Source organism: Zingiber officinale, chromosome 7B (genome assembly GCF_018446385.1).
Source record: "Zingiber officinale cultivar Zhangliang chromosome 7B, Zo_v1.1, whole genome shotgun sequence".
Lineage (NCBI taxonomy): Eukaryota > Viridiplantae > Streptophyta > Magnoliopsida > Zingiberales > Zingiberaceae > Zingiber > Zingiber officinale.
Genome location: NC_055999.1, coordinates 85,944,344 through 85,961,519, shown reverse-complemented (window position 1 = coordinate 85,961,519; position 17,176 = coordinate 85,944,344). Strand labels below are relative to the sequence as shown.

Genomic DNA, 17,176 nt, shown 5'->3' with positions numbered 1-17,176 from the left:
CCCTTTGCCTCGTCCATACGAGCTCCAAAAAATTCTCGAAAAATTACGGAAAATTCCCTTATTAATATTCGCCTATTTTCGGTATTTTACACTGAACTTGACTCAAACTCAAGTCCAAAGTCCCAAACCCAACTTTCGATCAACCGTGACCTGTTGGATCTCCATGCCTAACATTTGGCCACACCCGACCAACCTCGAACTAGCCTTCTAGCCTCCTCCATCAGCCTTGTGTCACTCGGATATCTCCCCATCCTTCACACCTTGCCTTCAGGAGCTTCCTTCGGCCTCATCCTAGTTGTCGGGTCTTCCTTGCCAAGTCATACCAGGACTTACCTTGCCAAGACCACATGCTTGGACTTACACTCTTTGCCAAGATCACACTTGGACTTTCCAATTGTGGGTTACAGGATATAGATTTGGATTTGATCTAAACCCAATAAGAGATATATATATTTATATATTGAAATATATATATAGAGATATGTATTTTTATCTATATATATATATATATATATAAAAGTGATTAATGAAATAGGGTTTAGGCCATTTGCAATGCGGCATTAATGTCATGTAATAATAATACTATGTATTTAATTTAGCGTTGTGGAGGGGTGTTATAACACCCCTCTGCTTGAACGCGTTCAAGCATGCATAGGGTGGGCCAGGGCTAGCCCACCCATGTGTATAATTTTTTTTAAAAAATTATTTATTAAAAAATTTATAAATTTTAAAATTAAAAATTAAATAAAACGGTAGTTTTTTAATGGCTATTTTTTAACGGCTAGTTCAAAATTTTATCTATAAATATCCATTAATATGTACACATATTTTCATTTCAACTCACTACTCTTTCAATTCTACTCTCTAAATATTCTCCTCATCTATTTTTTTAAGTTCCTACCATCTTATTTTCTATCCGAAATGGATGAAAATAATAGGACATTTTTTTAATTCTACAAACAACTCACAAGAATATTCATCTTCCCTAAATCCACAAATTTCACCAAATTATCAATACCCACATCCATTTCTAAATATGCCATTTCCTCCATAAAATCTTCAAAATTTCCAAGGTTTTGGAAATTCTATGAATCATTCGAATTATGCCCCTCGAGGTTCATATCAACCGCTTTCAGCCGAATATTGGGAAAACATGAGTCATCCATATTTCACGCCGTCGGTTGGTCATGGATATCCCCGCACACAACTGGTATGTCTTTTACTCCTTCGATGTCGAATGAACCTACAACTCTGACTTTTGTCTCGGAGGCTCAACTTTCTGACCGTGAATCCTCAATTGAAGTGGTCAATTTAGAAAAAGTGGTTTCAAATGTTGAGGGTACAAGAAAGTATTCAAGTTGGACAAAGGTTGAAGACGAGGTCTTAGCGAGAAGTTTTGCCACTATCAGTGATGATCCAATAATCGGCAATGATCAAAAGGCGGATGCTTTTTGGGGATGTGTTGCAAGCTACTATAATGAGAATCTTCCCCTAGGTTCAAACACCAGAAGTGCAAATATTATACGGTCACATTGGCACAATACAATCCAAAAGAAGGTATATCAATTCAATGCAAATTACCATAGTATTTATAGTTCATATCGAAGTGGTCATAGTGACAAAAATATATTGAGGTTTGCGTACGAAAAATATTGATCAAAAAATAATGACGTTGCATTCAATCTCAAACATGTTTGGAGAATTGTCAAAGACCATCCAATATTTACTCCACAGTCTACTGATCACTTTGTGGCCACAAAGAAGATGAGGACCTCAGAGTCGGGAACAAGCAACACCTCCTCCAACCAAGATGTGAGTATAGACCTAGATGATGAAGATACTCGCCCAATGGGACAAAAGGCAGCAAAAAGAAAGGAAAAAAACAAAGTAAAATTGACCATTGAGGATCTGATAGTAAACTACAATAATATTATCACAAAGTTCACTGAGTGTACAAGCGTGAAGAAGTCTGAAGTCGATTTGAAACAAAAACAACTCGAAGTACAGGATATTAAGGCAAAAGCTGCCTTGTCCAAATCTGAAGCTAAGAATCGTCGCTTGAAGTTGAAGGAGTACAAAATATTGAACAAAGACACCTCGTAGATGACAAAGGAGCATATTATCATACATGAATGCCTATGCCAGGATATTAGGTCTAGATGTAATATCTAAATTATTTACTCAACGTTCATTTTCTAGTATTATTATATTTTCAAATAATTGTAATTTTTAATTATTATATTTCTCATTTCGATTAATGTGATTTTTAATTATTATAATTTTACAAAATAATCGTTATAAACTAGCCTTGGAAACTAGCTGTTGCAACTAGCCGTTCAAAACTAGCCGTTGTAAATTAGACGTTACAAACTAGCCATTGCAAACTAACCATTACAAATTAGCCGTTGCAATGCGATGTTGCAAACTAGCCATTGCATGAGAAAAACAATATATATAAACACATTGTGCTATGAGATTTTCATTCGAATATCATACCATTTCTCAAACACATATACTAAAACGTCTTTCCTCCAAATATGTCTCATTCTACAGGCAGCTCTAGCTCAAATTATAGCTCGACAAGCGAAGACGAAGTCCATGTTGAAATCGATGCGCAAGCTTATGATCCGGGTGAAGAACTTATGTTATTGGTTCTTCAACAACACCAACAACTTATGGAAGCATATCAGAGGAGGGACACACGCAGAAGAAGGTTCGTCTAAAGAAATCGTGAAGCCGGGTATGAGAGGCTCGTCAATGATTATTTCTTTATAAACCCGGTATATCACGATGAAATATTTCGAAGACGATTTCAAATGCGAAGAGAGTTATTGATGTGCTAGATTATATACTCTTTTATGCATGTTTTTACGCACATTTACATACTTTGAGCATGCTTGATCTATGCATTTTTATACTTCCAGCTTTCCTTTTAGCATATTTACTCTTTTGGTTCGGAGATCTGCTTTTTGTGCATTTTCTGTACACAGGAGTCGAAATTGGTGAAGATTATGCGTCCTTGGACAAGCTTGGAAGGAATTGAAGGGAGAGAGCATCAGGCCGTGTACGACACACGGCCGTGTAGTTTTAACAGGAAGGGAAGAGGACATGGCCGTGTGAATCTCACACGGCCGTGTCCTGATTTGAAGAAATTAGAGCAGATGCCTTACATTTCCGTGTAGATCTACACGGCCGTGTGAGGTTTCCAGAGGCCAAGCAGGTGGTGGCCGTGTGCACCACACGGCCGTGTAGCATTGCCAGAGAACAGAAGGGTCTTGGCCGTGTGAGTCACACGGCCGTGCAGTTTTGGAAGAGAAGGAACTGGACATGGCCGTGTGAATCTCACACGGCCGTGTCATGGGGCCGTGTGGCGCCCGATTTCCTCCTCTATTTAAACCCTCCTTCATGAATTGAAAGGGGATCTCTTCCCCTTTGGGAGAAGGCAAGATTTGGTGGTATCCTCCCATTCTTGGGAGGATTTTTGGGCGATTCGAGGGGAGTTCTTGACGATTTCGACTCCGGAGCGAGGATTGGATCCGAAGACGAGGCTTCTTTGTAGATAAGTTTTCTCTTTCCCCCTTTTCTTTGTTTCTTGGATTGGGGATTTAAGAAATGCTTGTAATCTTTATTTCTTCAGGTATTCTTCCTCGATTCATGGAGTAGATCTTGTATTCTAGGATTAAGGGAGTATTTGTATGATGGATTGATGTAATCTCTTATGGATTTGCCAATTTCTTGTTTCAATGACATTGTCTTGCTTGTATCAATTAGATCTTGAATGATTAATGGTGATTTGTGCTTAATTCTCATTCTTGATTGATTGTTTGGATTTCTTGTGGACTTAGTAAAGATAAACTCTCACTCGATCATCCGAGGGATCCACGTGACAGGTGCAAGCCCGTGTAAGGACGTTTGAGAGATAATCTTGAAGAGGAAATAGGAATATTCAAGAGAGTAGGATGGATCTTGTGATTAGTTTCTTGTATCTTGATAGATTAATAAGTTGTGGGCTTCTATGTTGATATTCGAGGAAGGCATAGTAATAGGTGCGCTTCTGTGTAAGGACAACGTAGGTTCACGTCTAATTGATCATATTTAGATACATTTCTCAGTCCTTAGCCGGTTATCTATTGCAAGAGAGAACCGACAACTTTCTACAAGTGTTTGGCAATTGAGGGATAAGAATTGGTGAACCATTTACATTCAAGAAATCTTACAAAGAAATCGAAACTCCTAGAATCTCCCCTTATCATAACCCAAAACACTAAACTCTTGTTTGTTGATCTTTAATATTAGATTTGTTTACCTTCACTTTGCATTTGAAACAATTGGATAGTTGTTTAGCTAATTCACATTGAGGCATTTCTAGTGCTTATTCCAGTCCCTATGGATACGATAATCTTTTATATTACTTGCGACATTTCCGTACACTTGCGGAGCGTAACAAGTTTTTGGCGCCGTTGCCGGGGACTGCGCTATAACATTAGGAATTATCAATTGAGTTAGACTAAACATAACATTTGTTTTCCTTTCATATTGCATAGTTGTAACTAATCATTAGATTTCTGTTTTTACTTTCTTGTATAACTTTTACTTCTTGTTAATTCTTTTTGTACAAATTCAATTCTACATTTTTGATTCTTTTATTTTTTTTCTTTTTCTGTTAAATTGTCATTTGCTATCTTGTTCTTGTGTATGCGAAGATCTAACTTTGCAGGGGAATTCTTTCCTTTTGACCCTGAGATTGACAGAACTTTCCATAAAAGAAGAATTTTGCAAAGGCAAATTGAAGAACAAGAACATTTGAACATGGCGAATAGACTACTCAAGGATTATGCAGCACCTTATTCAAGAGGTTTTCGATCTAGTATTTCAAGACCTTCAGTGGAAGCTAATAACTTTGAGATCAAACCCGCAATTATATCTATATGCAAGAGAACCAATTTGGTGGAGGACCTCATGAAGACCCCAATCAACACTTAGAGGTCTTTTATGAAATATGTGGTACCATGAAAATGAATGGAGTTCCTTCAGAAGCAGTTAGATTATTATTATTTGGGTTTTCTTTAAGAGATAGGGCAAAGCAATGGCTGAATTCTTTGGCCCCTAATAGCATCACCACTTGGGAGCAGTGTGAGCAACAGTTTCTTGATAAATTCTATCCACCAAGCAAAACAGCTCATATGAGGAATTTAATTGCAAGCTTCAAGCAAACTGACTCAGAATCTCTTTTTGAAGCATGGGATAGATATAATAGTATGCTCAGACAATGCCCACATCATGGGTTGGAAAGATGGTTAGTGTTGCACACTTTTTATAATGGTATCAACTATCATACCAAAGTGTCCCTTGATTCAGCTGCTGGAGGGGCACTTATGAATAAAAGTTTAGATGAAGCTGAAGAAATTATTGACAGTGTAGCACAAAATCATCATCAATGGGCAAATGAAAGAAGTGGTGGCTATTCTTCTGTAAACCCAACAATTAAAGCATTAGCGAAGTTTGATGTAGATGCAGTTACTCTTTTGTCTGCAAAATTGGACGCTCTTACAAAGAAATTTGAGAATATGGGGACTAGTGATAATATGGTCAATGCTATTAGTACATCTTGTGAAGTATGTGGGAGTTCAGAGCACTCAAATGACTCATGTCCATTGGGAGCTATCACTGCACAAATCAATCAACTGGAACAATGTGATGCAATCATGAGTTACAATCAAAGGCAGAACAACCCATACTCAAATACTTATAACCCTGGATGGAAGAGCCATCCCAATTTTTCTTACAGAAATAATCAAGATCAAGGACCATCTATGGGGGCAAGACCAAATTTTCAAGCTGGGCAACAAAATTTTCAACATCTATCTTCTCAAGGCTTACCAAAGTCAAATATTGAAAAGATGCTTGAAGAAATTATCTCAAGTCAGAATGAAATGAAGCAAGATTTAGCAAAGCTCATTCAGAGAATGGATAATTCTGAAAAGCATCAAAAGATCCAGGATAGTCAAATTGCCCAACTAGCTTCCTCATCATCCAGAGCACCAGGACAACTTCCAGGAAAACCTGATGTGAATCCTATGGAGCATTGCAATAGAATTGAGCTTAGGAGCGGACGGATCTTGGGAGACTCCCAAGTGACCGCTTCAAAAGGGATACAAAAAGAAGAAGAGCTCTCTCCTCTTATACCAAATCAGATTCAAGCTAATGAGGAGAGTACCATTGAGGTTGAAGAGACTCTTCCACTGAACCATCAGAGCAAAGCTGTCCCTTTTCCTCAGAGACTTACAATGCTCAAGAAAGATGAAGAATTTGGCAAGTTTTTAGAAAAAGTTAAGGAAATTTGTGTAGAGGTACCTCTTATTGATGCTATTCTTCAAATGCCTAGATTTGCCAAATTCCTGAAGGATCTCATGTCAAACAAGAGAAGAAGAGGAGAGGTTGAGACAATTGCGCTTAGTGAGGAATGTAGTGCTATTTTGGAGAAGAACACTTCCCCAAAACTAAAGGACCCAGGGAGCTTTTATATTCCTTGCAACATAGGAAAAGAATTTTTTGAAAAAGCTTTTTGTGATTTGGGGGCAAGTGTTAGCCTCATTCCCTATTCAATTTGTAATAAATTAGGTCTCAAAAACATTAAACTTACTACTATGGCACTTCAACTTGCCGATCATTCCTGCAGGTACCCTTTGGGTATTATAGAAGATGTGCCAGTAGAGGTGGATGGGAATGTTATTCCCACATATTTTGTCGTGTTGGACATGGAAGAGGACCCCAGGATTCCTATCATATTAGGAAGACCTTTCCTTGCTACAGCTGGAGCTATAATTGATGTCAAAAATCATAAGCTTTCTTTGGTAATTGGTAAGGAAAGGTTGGAATATGATTTATCTAATATCTCTAACCATGTCTCGTCTCTTTTAAATGCTTGTAGCAGGACAAGCATTTATAAACTTGAGGAATGGAATTTCCATCCTCATGGAAGGCCACCAAACGAAGGAGACAATGTGGTGGAAGATGTTGGGAGAAGATCTCCCAACAAAAATGAAAAGTATATCTGTCCTCCAAGGGCGAGGAAAAGAAGTGAATGATCAAGTTTGGTCGAGCTAAAGACCTTAAACAAGCGCTTCTTGGGAGGCAACCCAAGGGTTCTTTTAGTTAGTTTTGATTTGTATTTTAATTTCTTTTAGTTTGATGCATTCTTTTGATTTTGTTTTCAGGTTAGGTGCAAAACAGAGCCCGGCCGTGTGCTATACACGGCCAGGCAAAGGTTGCAGAGAAGGGAAGTGCTTGGGCCGTGTCATCCAGACACGGCCGTGTAGGATCTCCCGAGGAGAAAAAGGTCTAGGCCGTGTCTCAAACACGGCCGTGTAAAGAATCCCGAGAAGAAAGATGGAGAGGCCGTGTCCCAGACACGGCCGTGCGAAGAATCCAGAGAAGGAAGAGGGGGAGGCCGTGTGGATCTGCACGGCCCGTGTAGGAGAGTTATTAAAGTCTTCTTTCCACCTTACACGGCCAGATCTTGGCCGTGTTCTGCACACCCCCAACTCTCCAAAACATCTCTTTCTCTCCCAATCTCTTAAAAACTTCTCTCTAATCTCTCAAGATCTCTTAGATCCGGATTCTCCTCCTCTCTAAGACTTGGACTTTTTATTCTCCTAACCTAAGATCTTTGCTCTTTGAAGTTTTGTTCTTTGAGTTTCATTTTTCCAACCCTAGATAATTCTTCCCCTATCTAAACTCATCAAGATGTCCAACATTTTGAAGAAACTTCGCAAAGGAGGTGGTGGATCCAGTGGAGACAAAGAGAAGGAGCCATCAAGGGACAAAGGAAAACAACCAGTGAAGGGCAAAGGCAAAAGGACTTCACGCAACGAAGGTAATGACAATGAATTCAATATTGTGTTTAGAAATGATGATCAAGTAACTAGACTTGCAATTCTTGTCAATAGAAAGATAGTGTGTACTAGATATATGGACCCAACTGTTCTTGATATGCTTGGAATTAGGGAAGATGTAGATTTGATGATTGGGTTTTTGGATTGGAGTGATATTATGTACACACATTTGCCTACATATCCTCGTCTTGTTTTGGAATTTTTAAGTTCATTGGATGTCCATTTTACTAATGAAGATGATTATTTTGGAAAAATCTCATTTAGGCTAATGAATCAAGAATTTCTATGGGCATTTAGTGACTTTAATTCTTGTTTTGGATTAACCACCGGTAGCCCTCGTAGGTTTGATCCAAGGTTTAATTGGAATCATTTTTGGAATGCAATAACTGTGTTAGATCAACCTTATGAGCCTTCAAGAGCTAAGGCCTCCCATATGTAAAACCCCATCTTTAGGTATCTACATAGAGTCATGAGTAAAACTATTTTTGGTAGGGGAGAGAGTGATGGGGTGGTTAAAAAGATAGAGCTTTATGCTTTATGGGCTATGCTTTATAAGGTTGAATTTGATTATGGTTTTCATTTTGTTCAAACCTTATTAGATCTGCTAGGGCATCATCGGGATCAATTGTTTTTGGTGGTTTGATTACCCGAGTAGCTTATAATTTAAATCTTGATGTTGATGGGTTGGAAATAATTCATGGTAATGACATGATTGACATTGATGCATGTCTTGCTATGAAAATGATCGTTCGGGATGAAAATGGTTTCGCGTTTCCTAGGAGGAGTGGTTCTCCTTTACCCCTTCCTTTTCCTGAACGAACTACTATTCGTAACCCGGCTAATTGGATAATTTCTGAGTTAGATTTTGAGGATAACCCTTCTATACCTGGAGACACTGAGCCACATCATGAGCCCTCGTCATCTGGACACCCGCAGCCTTCTAGTTTTATGGAGTCTGCTAGGCATTCTTTTGCATATGGCACGGGATCTTCTAGGTTTGATTTTTCAGATTTTCGTACGTCTTTAGAATCACTTCATGAGAAGCAAGATGCCCAACGAAAAATGTTGGAGGGGCGCTTCTCTTTATCTGATGATTAGTTTAGGGAGGTACAAAATCATTCTCAGTTTACGAGGAATTTTCAAGGTCAAGTGGCTGAGTTTGTGCAGGATTATGATACTGATCAGGCTAGGATGAGAGATTTTATGCAGAGCATGATGCTTACTAGCCAACAAGTAGATGCTTTATATGAGTATCATAGATCCTTGGGTGAGATTCCAGGTTTTCCTAGTTTTCCTATTGGCCAACCACGTCGTAGACCTCCTTTCCCTCGTCCACCTCCTCCACCATATTGATTTCATCGGGACGATGAAAAGTTTAAGTCTGGGGAGGTGTCATGTACTGTTTAGTTTGGTTTTCAGTTTTTAGGTTTTGTTAGTTTTTCATGTTGGTTCATATTTTCATTGCTTGTTGCTTTATTTTGCTTGTTTTTGAAATAATCATGGCAAAATTTTTTTTGAGAACATCAATCTTCACTTATATGCTTTCTTGGATTCAAGTGAAATGTTAGCACGATTATTGCATTGATTCATGATGTTCGAATGATGCTAGTAGTAAACTTTGTGTAGTTCTTTTTTCTATCTTGGGAAGCATTAATAAGCTAAGAATCTTATGGTGATGAGTTTTAGTTTTGGTTCAACCTTAAGGATTTTATCTTCACTACACTTGTGCTTGATGCTTGAATAGTTGATGTCATTGAAATAGTCATGATTCATCTTGTTTGCTTAGTACTTGGTTTCCATGGTGATTTCTCAACTTTTATTTTGGTTACTGGATGTGGCTCAAATCATTAAAGCTCATTTGGAAAAATCAAAATATCCCAACATGTGTGCTAAAAGTATATTTGTGAATAAGTTTTGCACAATGCAAACACTTATAAAAAAAAATAATAAGGGATATAAAAAACAGTTGTCATGAGTGGAATCTAGCAAGTCACCCCTTTGAGACCGAGTTAGGTTACTGGGGAAATGACTGCCTAGCTTCCCTTGAGATTGAGCACACCTTTGAGACCTTGGGTTAGTTGAGAAATATGAACCAAGTGAATGGTGAGTAAGTGCCTATCACTGGTTACTTGTCTTTCACTGGAAACATTAGGAATTCAAATTTGATGACGACTTGACTAGGACATGGATTGAGACTTGAAGGGTGTTGAGTTACTTTTACACTGTGCACAAGATTCTTATGCTTGAACCATACTTTACTTGTTTCCATGATCACGCTTGTTAATGAAACTTTTTGATAGAGTTAGGAAAGTGCACTAGGTTTTATGAATGTGTTATAGAAAATATGAATTTAGACTGCAGCATTTTGCTTGAGGACAAGCAAAGGTTTAAGTCTGGGGGTGTGATGTCCGTAGATTATATATTCTTTTATGCATGTTTTTACGCACATTTACATACTTTGAGCATGCTTGATCTATGCATTTTTATACTTCCAGCTTTCCTTTTAGCATATTTACTCTTTTGGTTCGGAGATCTGCTTTTTGTGCATTTTCTATACGGAGTCGAAATTGGTGAAGATTATGCGTCCTCGGACAAGCTTGGAAGGAATTGAAGGAGAGAGCATCAGGCGTGTACGACACACGACCGTGTAGTTTTAACAGGAAGGGAAGAGGACATGGCGTGTGAATCTCCTGCAGTGTCTGATTTGAAGAAATTAGGCGGATGCCTTACATTCCGTGTAAATCTACAGTAGCGTGTGGTTTCAAAGGCCAGCGGTGGTGGCCGTGTGCACCTACCAGTGTAGTATTTCCGAGAGAGAAGGGTCTGGCGTGTGAGTCACATGGCGTGCGACTTTGCGGAGAAGGAAGCTGGGCATGGCGTGTGAATCTCACAGCGGTGTCATCAGGCCGTGTGGCGCCCGATTTCCTCCTCTATTTAAACCCTCCTTCATGAATTGAAAGGGGATCTCTTCCCCTTTGGGAGAAGGCAAGATTTGGTGGTATCCTCCCATTCTTGGGAGGATTTCTGGGTGATTCGAGGGGAGTTCTTGACGATTTCGACTCCGGAGCGAGGATTGGATCCGAAGACGAGGCTTCTTCGTAGATAAGTTTTCTCTTTCCCCCTTTTCTTGGTTTCTTGGATTGGGGATTTAAGAAATGCTTGTAATCTTTATTTCTTCGGGTATTCTTCCTCGATTCATGGAGTAGATCTTGTATTCTAGGATTAAGGGAGTATTTGTATGATGGATTGATGTAATCTCTTATGGATTTGCCAATTTCTTGTTTCAATGACATTGTCTTGCTTGTATCAATTAGATCTTGAATTATTAATGGTGATTTGTGCTTAATTCTCATTCTTGATTGATTGTTTGGATTTCTTGTGGACTTAGTAAAGATAAACTCTCACTCGATCATCCGAGGAATCCACGTGACAGGTGCAAGCCCGTGTAAGGACGTTTGAGAGATAATCTTGAAGAGGAAATAGGAATATTCAAGAGAGTAGGATGGATCTTGTGATTAGTTTCTTGTATCTTGATAGATTAATAAGTTGTGGGCTTCTATGTTGATATTCGAGGAAGGCATAGTAATAGGTGCGCTTCTGTGTAAGGACAACGTAGGTTCACGTCTAATTGATCATATTTAGATACATTTCTCAGTCCTTAGCCGATTATCTATTGCAAGAGAGAACCGGCAACTTTCTACAAGTGTTTGACAATTGAGGGATAAGAATTGGTGAACCATTTACATTCAAGAAATCTTACAAAGAAACCGAAACTTCTAGAATCTCCCCTTATCATAACCCAAAACACTAAACTCTTGTTTGTTGATCTTTAATATTAGATTTGTTTACCTTCACTTTGCATTTGAAATAATTGGATAGTTGTTTAGCTAATTCGCATTGAGGCATTTCTAGTGCTTATTCCAGTCCCTGTGGATACGATAATCTTTTATATTACTTGCGACATTTCCGTACACTTGCGGAGCGTAACAGTTATCCTCTGCATAGTGAATGCATTAGAGAATCATTCAGTATTTTTTTCAACATAGGGACGATGTTGTGAGAAGAAAAGGGTTGTCACCACTACAACAATGCACCGCTGAGATTCGTCAACTAGCTTACTGAGTTCCTGCCGATCATCTTGACGAGTACCTACATATGGGTGAATCAACTGTCATCAGGTGTCTTTTCAAGTTCTCCGAATACGTGGTTGAAATATTTGGTGATAGGTACTTGAGAAGGCCAAATACTGATGATGTTCAACGTCTTCTTCAAATGCATGATGAGAGACATGTCTTCCCTAGCATGTTAGGTAGCCTTGATTGTATGCACTGAAAATGGAAAAATTATCCAGTTGCTTGGAAAGGTCAATTTACAAGGGGACATGAGTCACCAACAATTGTACTTGAAGCGGTCGCGTCTCATGACTTGTGGATATGACATGCATTCTTTGGGGTTGCCAGTTCACGTAATGATATTAACGTGTTATATGAATCTTCATATTCAACAACGTCTTGCAAGGAAATATGCTGGAGATTAATTTTACGGTGAACGACACTGCATATACAAAGATTATTATCTAACATTCTTATCGATGACATTCTTATCTACTCAGGAACTCAGGAAGAACACACAGAGCACCTGAAACTAGTATTGCAGACCCTTCAGCAGAACCAGCTATACGCCAAGTTCACGAAGTGTGAATTTTGGCTAGGTCAGGTGTCCTTCCTGGGTCACATCATCTCAAAGGATGGTATCATGGTAGATCCCAGCAAGATAGAAGCAGTAAGTAACTGGAAGAGACCTAAGAACGCCAGTGAAATCAAGAGCTTTCTGGGATTAGCAGGATATTACAGAAAGTTTGTAGAGGACTTCTCCAGGATAGCCTCCCCACTGACAGCTCTTACCAGAAAGAATAAGTGGACGGAGGACTGTGAGAACAGCTTCAGTGAGCTAAAAAGGAGATTGACCAGTGCTCCCATTTTGGCTCTACCAGACAACACCAGCAGCTTTGACATCTATAGTGATGCCTCTAAGTTGGGACTAGGAGCAGTACTGATGCAAAACGGCAAGGTGATCGCCTATGCCTCCAGACAACTCAAGGATTATGAGAAGAATTACCCTACTCATGACCTTGAGCTTGCAGCAGTAGTGTTCGCTCTCAAAATTTGGAGACATTACTTATATGGAGCTCAGTGCAGAGTGTATACAGATCATCAGAGTCTGAAGTACTTCTTCACTCAGAAGGATCTGAACATGCGACAGCGCAGATGGCTTGAGCTGGTCAAAGACTACGATATAGACATCCTCTACCATCTAGGGAAAGCCAATAAGGTAGCCGACGCACTTAGCAGAAAATCCAGTGCTACCTTATTATCTCTTACTGACCATGTCACCGCCCTACAGAAAGAGATCGTAGATTTTGGTCTCGAACTCATCGTTGGACAGCTCTCTACTATGACCTTAGAGTCTACCTTGGTTGATGATATTCAGAGAGCAACCCTGGAATTCAGAAAATTAAGCAAGGGCTAGCAGAATCAGAGAGAGAATTGAGTGTCCGATGGCGGGGTGTTGTATTTTGGTGACAGACTCGTGTTCCGGATCGGGAGGAGCTACGGAGATGGATTTTAGATGAGGCTCACAAGACTCTATGCGATGCATCCGAGTTCCACCAAAATGTATCAAGACTTGAAGAACCTTTGGGGCCAGGGATGAAGCGAGACATCGCCAGATATGTTAGCATCTGCCTCACCTGTCAGAGGGTCAAGGCAAAACATCAGCGACCAGGAGGAGTCCTGCAGCCTATACAGATTCCAGAATGGAAGTGGGAGGATATCTCTATGGATTTCATAGTGGGACTGCCCAGAACCACGAATGGTTTTGACGCCATCTGGGTAATAGTCGATAGGTTGACTAAATCAGCCCACTTCTTAGCTATCAAGATATCCTACTCCATGGAGAAGCTAGCTCAGTTGTATCTCCAGGAGATCATCAGACTATATGGAGTCCCACGAACCATCATTTCAGACAGAGACAGCAGATTCACATCACACTTCTGGGAGTGTGTACAGTCAGCGTTGGGCACTAAGTTAAAGTTCAGCACAACATTCCATCCTCAGACAGATGGTCAGACGGAGAGAGTAAATCAAGTACTCGAAGATATGCTCCGAGCGTGTGCCCTAGACTTTAAGGGAAGTTGGTGCAAATATCTGAGTTTAGCAGAATTTGCATACAACAATAGCTATCAGGCCACTATCGGCATGACACCTTACGAGGCTCTCTATGAGCGGAGGTGTAGATCTCCAATCTACTGGTATGAGAGTGGTAAACAGAAAGAACTAGAACTTCAGACAGATCTAGTAGTAGATACCACAGTAGCTATACAGCAGATCCGCCAGAGGATAGAGACAGCTCAGAGCCGCCAGAAAAGCTATGCTGATACACGACGCAGACCCTTAGAGTTTTAAGTCGGGGATACAGTGTTCCTCATAGTAGCTCCCATGAAGGGAGTGATGCGTTTTGGGAAGAAGGGCAAACTTAGTCCCAGATATGTGGGACCATATCTTATCAGCAGAAGAGTGGGCAAGGTAGCATATGAGCTAGAGCAACCCCAGGAAATGTCAGCTGTCCACAACGTATTTCATGTCTCTATGCTGAAGAAGCATACCCCAGATGCCACCCAGGTGATTGAGCCCCAGTCGGTACAGATCCGCGAAGACCTCAGCTATTCAGATAATAGACCGAGCAGTTAAGAAATTGCGGAGCAAGGAAGTACCATTAGTCAAAGTCATTTGGCACAGTCACACAGCAGAAGAGGCAACTTGGGAGACAGAAGCCAGCATGAGACAGAAGTACCCAGAATTATTCTAAGTTCGAGGACGAACTTTTTATAAGGTATGGGGAGTTGTAACGCCCGAAAATTCTCAAATTATTTTTAGAAATATTCTATTATTTTTCTGGAATTTTAGAATATTTTAACGGAATTTTCCGAGTAGCGGAAGTAGCAAAAATAATTAGACGCGTAAATAGTGTACGCGGGGGGATCGAACCCGTGACCTTGGACCGAACCGGGACTTAAGTGAATCCGGCTAGCCAGGAGGCCCCAGCTGGGGTGTGCTGAAAGGAAAGAGAAACAATTATATTTATAATTGTTTTAGCTAAATTAATTCTCTAATAGAAATAGGAATTAATTAGGTGGATATTAAGTTTAGGTTTTAATTTTTGTTTCGGCAAAATCTTTTCCACCGAGACCCAACACCACCGCCGCCTCTCCCTTCTTCTCCTCTCCCTCACGCACGGCACACCAAGCCCCAAGGGCCAAGGGAACTTCTTACGGCGAGATCTTCGATACGAGGACGTTCCCCTTCACTAGAAGAACACGTAGACGCGAGCGGATCGTCGAGAAGATCACCTCCACCGGAAACCTAGCGATCAGATTTGTAAGGAACTACACGCAGGATGTAAGAAACCCCTCACCTGTAGTATAAGTAGCTTCCGTTTGGTTTTCTATGCATTAGTTTAGTTATATGCAGATTTTTCGGACACATAGGGTGTATTTAACCCTCCTCGCAGGTTTAGGGATTTAGTGAGTACCTTTGGATGGGTTGGACACGTCTTTCCCCCTTCAGTTGGAGGTTTTAGATGTTGTCGGGTGCCTAGAGGTAGTCTCCCTAATAGAGGGGAGAGTTTAAGCACACTAGATGTTCGATTAAATGATTAGCTCAGTAAAATGCAACTTAGGTATTTTTAATAACTCAGTAAATGCAATAGAAGCATTTAAAATAGCTTAGTTAGCCTTACTACAGCTTACATGGGACTACGGTCCAATAGGTGGGCTCGCACAGTCGCCTCTAGGTTCAGACAACCTAGTTCTAGGTTCAGATAACCTGGACTCAGCAAAATAGTATTAGCTATTTCAGTATTTTATTTTCAGTGGCACTGTACTGGATCAGATATCCATTGGGTTGGACTCCCACAGTCGTCCCTAGGTTTAGATAACCTAGTTAACCCTACTAAATTCGGGACTTGCAAACCCGGGTCTAGTTAGGGATGCGCGCACAGCAAGTACAGTTGCCGGGCCCAAACAGCATGATTATGTATTTTCACTTATTATGAAATAGTTTTCAAAGCTCAAATTAGTTATGTTAGTTGAGTTTGAATTCAGTATCAGTTTAGCTACAGTTTAGCTTATTATATGTTCAGTTCAGTTATCTTTATTGATTCATATAATTAGTTGTCATGCCATGATTGTATGCTTATATGCCATGCCATGTTAGTTTATTCAGTATACTTAGCATATCCTTTCAAACAGCATGATTTCAAATCATATTTGCATCGTATGCATGTTTTAGTGAGGTAGATGGTTTCTTACTAAGTTTTTTTAGCTTACAGATACTATTTTTCTTATACTGCAGATACAGGTAAAAGGAAAATGGACTAGAAGAGGAAGCTGGAGGCCAATGCAGAGATGGTGTGTGTGGCAGGAACTGGAATAAAAGATTCTTAGGGGACTTAGCAAGTTTAAACCGTAAAACTCCTTAGTGTTTTACTTTCATGCACGTTTAGTTGTGTAATGCTATGAACCAGTGAACTATGTGTCATGTTAAGTTTAGAATACTAGTTTTATGTTATTAGAATGTTTCTCATGTAGTGTATAACTCATGAGATTTTAAGTCTTTGAAATCGAGTTCGGGCAATCGAACTACGATCGGTCTGAGACCGATCGGTGGGTTGTGGGATCGGTCGGTGCCGATCCATGCGTGAGAGAGTTGGCCTGTTATGGATCGGTCAGCGACCGATCCATTGTCTAACGAGACTACCGGCGCTCGCGATCGGTCGACCGATCGGTGAGCTCTGTCGATTAAGACGACCGATCGGTACTCTGGATCGGTCGGTGGCCGATCGGCATACGAGAGAGAGGGGCATATGGATCGGTCGCCCCGATCGAGAATCTTTCCGTGCCGATGAAAAGTCGGATCGATCACGGGATCGATCCGACAGCCCAATCGATCTATGGATCGATTGAAGTGCCTGATTACAGCTAGCAGTCCATCCGGGAGGCATAGATTGTCTTCCCTAACATGTGTACAATTCCTAGGTACATCCAGAACACTAAGTTACACTTTACAGCATTTAGTTCAGTAAAATTTTAAATTAGCCAGTTTTCATTCCGCATTAATAGTCCAGCACAGCATAACTGTAGCGACCGTCCTCGCAGCCTAGTACGTAGGAGGCGGGTCATTACAGAGTGGTATCAGAGCAGTGTTCCATACTTCCTACACACA

The 17,176-nt window shown here is 40.2% G+C and overlaps 1 protein-coding gene and 1 non-coding gene across 2 annotated transcripts; one reads left to right on the top strand and one right to left on the bottom strand.

Annotated features, from left to right (window-relative positions):
• The first annotated feature begins 1,230 nt into the window (after positions 1-1,230).
• Positions 1,231-2,103, top strand: LOC122004504. Its single transcript, XM_042559380.1, has 2 exons — positions 1,231-1,557; positions 1,735-2,103. The coding sequence occupies exons 1-2, from the start codon at positions 1,231-1,233 to the stop codon at positions 2,101-2,103; spliced, it is 696 nt and encodes a 231-aa protein (XP_042415314.1).
• Positions 2,104-5,181: 3,078 nt separating this feature from the next.
• Positions 5,182-5,287, bottom strand: LOC122007575. Its single transcript, XR_006119045.1, has one exon. It is a non-coding gene; the product is annotated as a small nucleolar RNA R71 (small nucleolar RNA).
• Between the last annotated feature and the right edge of the window lie 11,889 nt (positions 5,288-17,176).

Coding starts and splice junctions, on each gene's coding strand:
- LOC122004504 (XM_042559380.1), top strand. CDS start 1,231: ATGTCGAATGAACCTACAACTCTGACTTTTGTCTCGGAGGCTCAACTT. Junction 1,558..1,734: donor ACAATACAATCCAAAAGAAG/GTATATCAATTC, acceptor TTTACTCCACAG/TCTACTGATCACTTTGTGGC.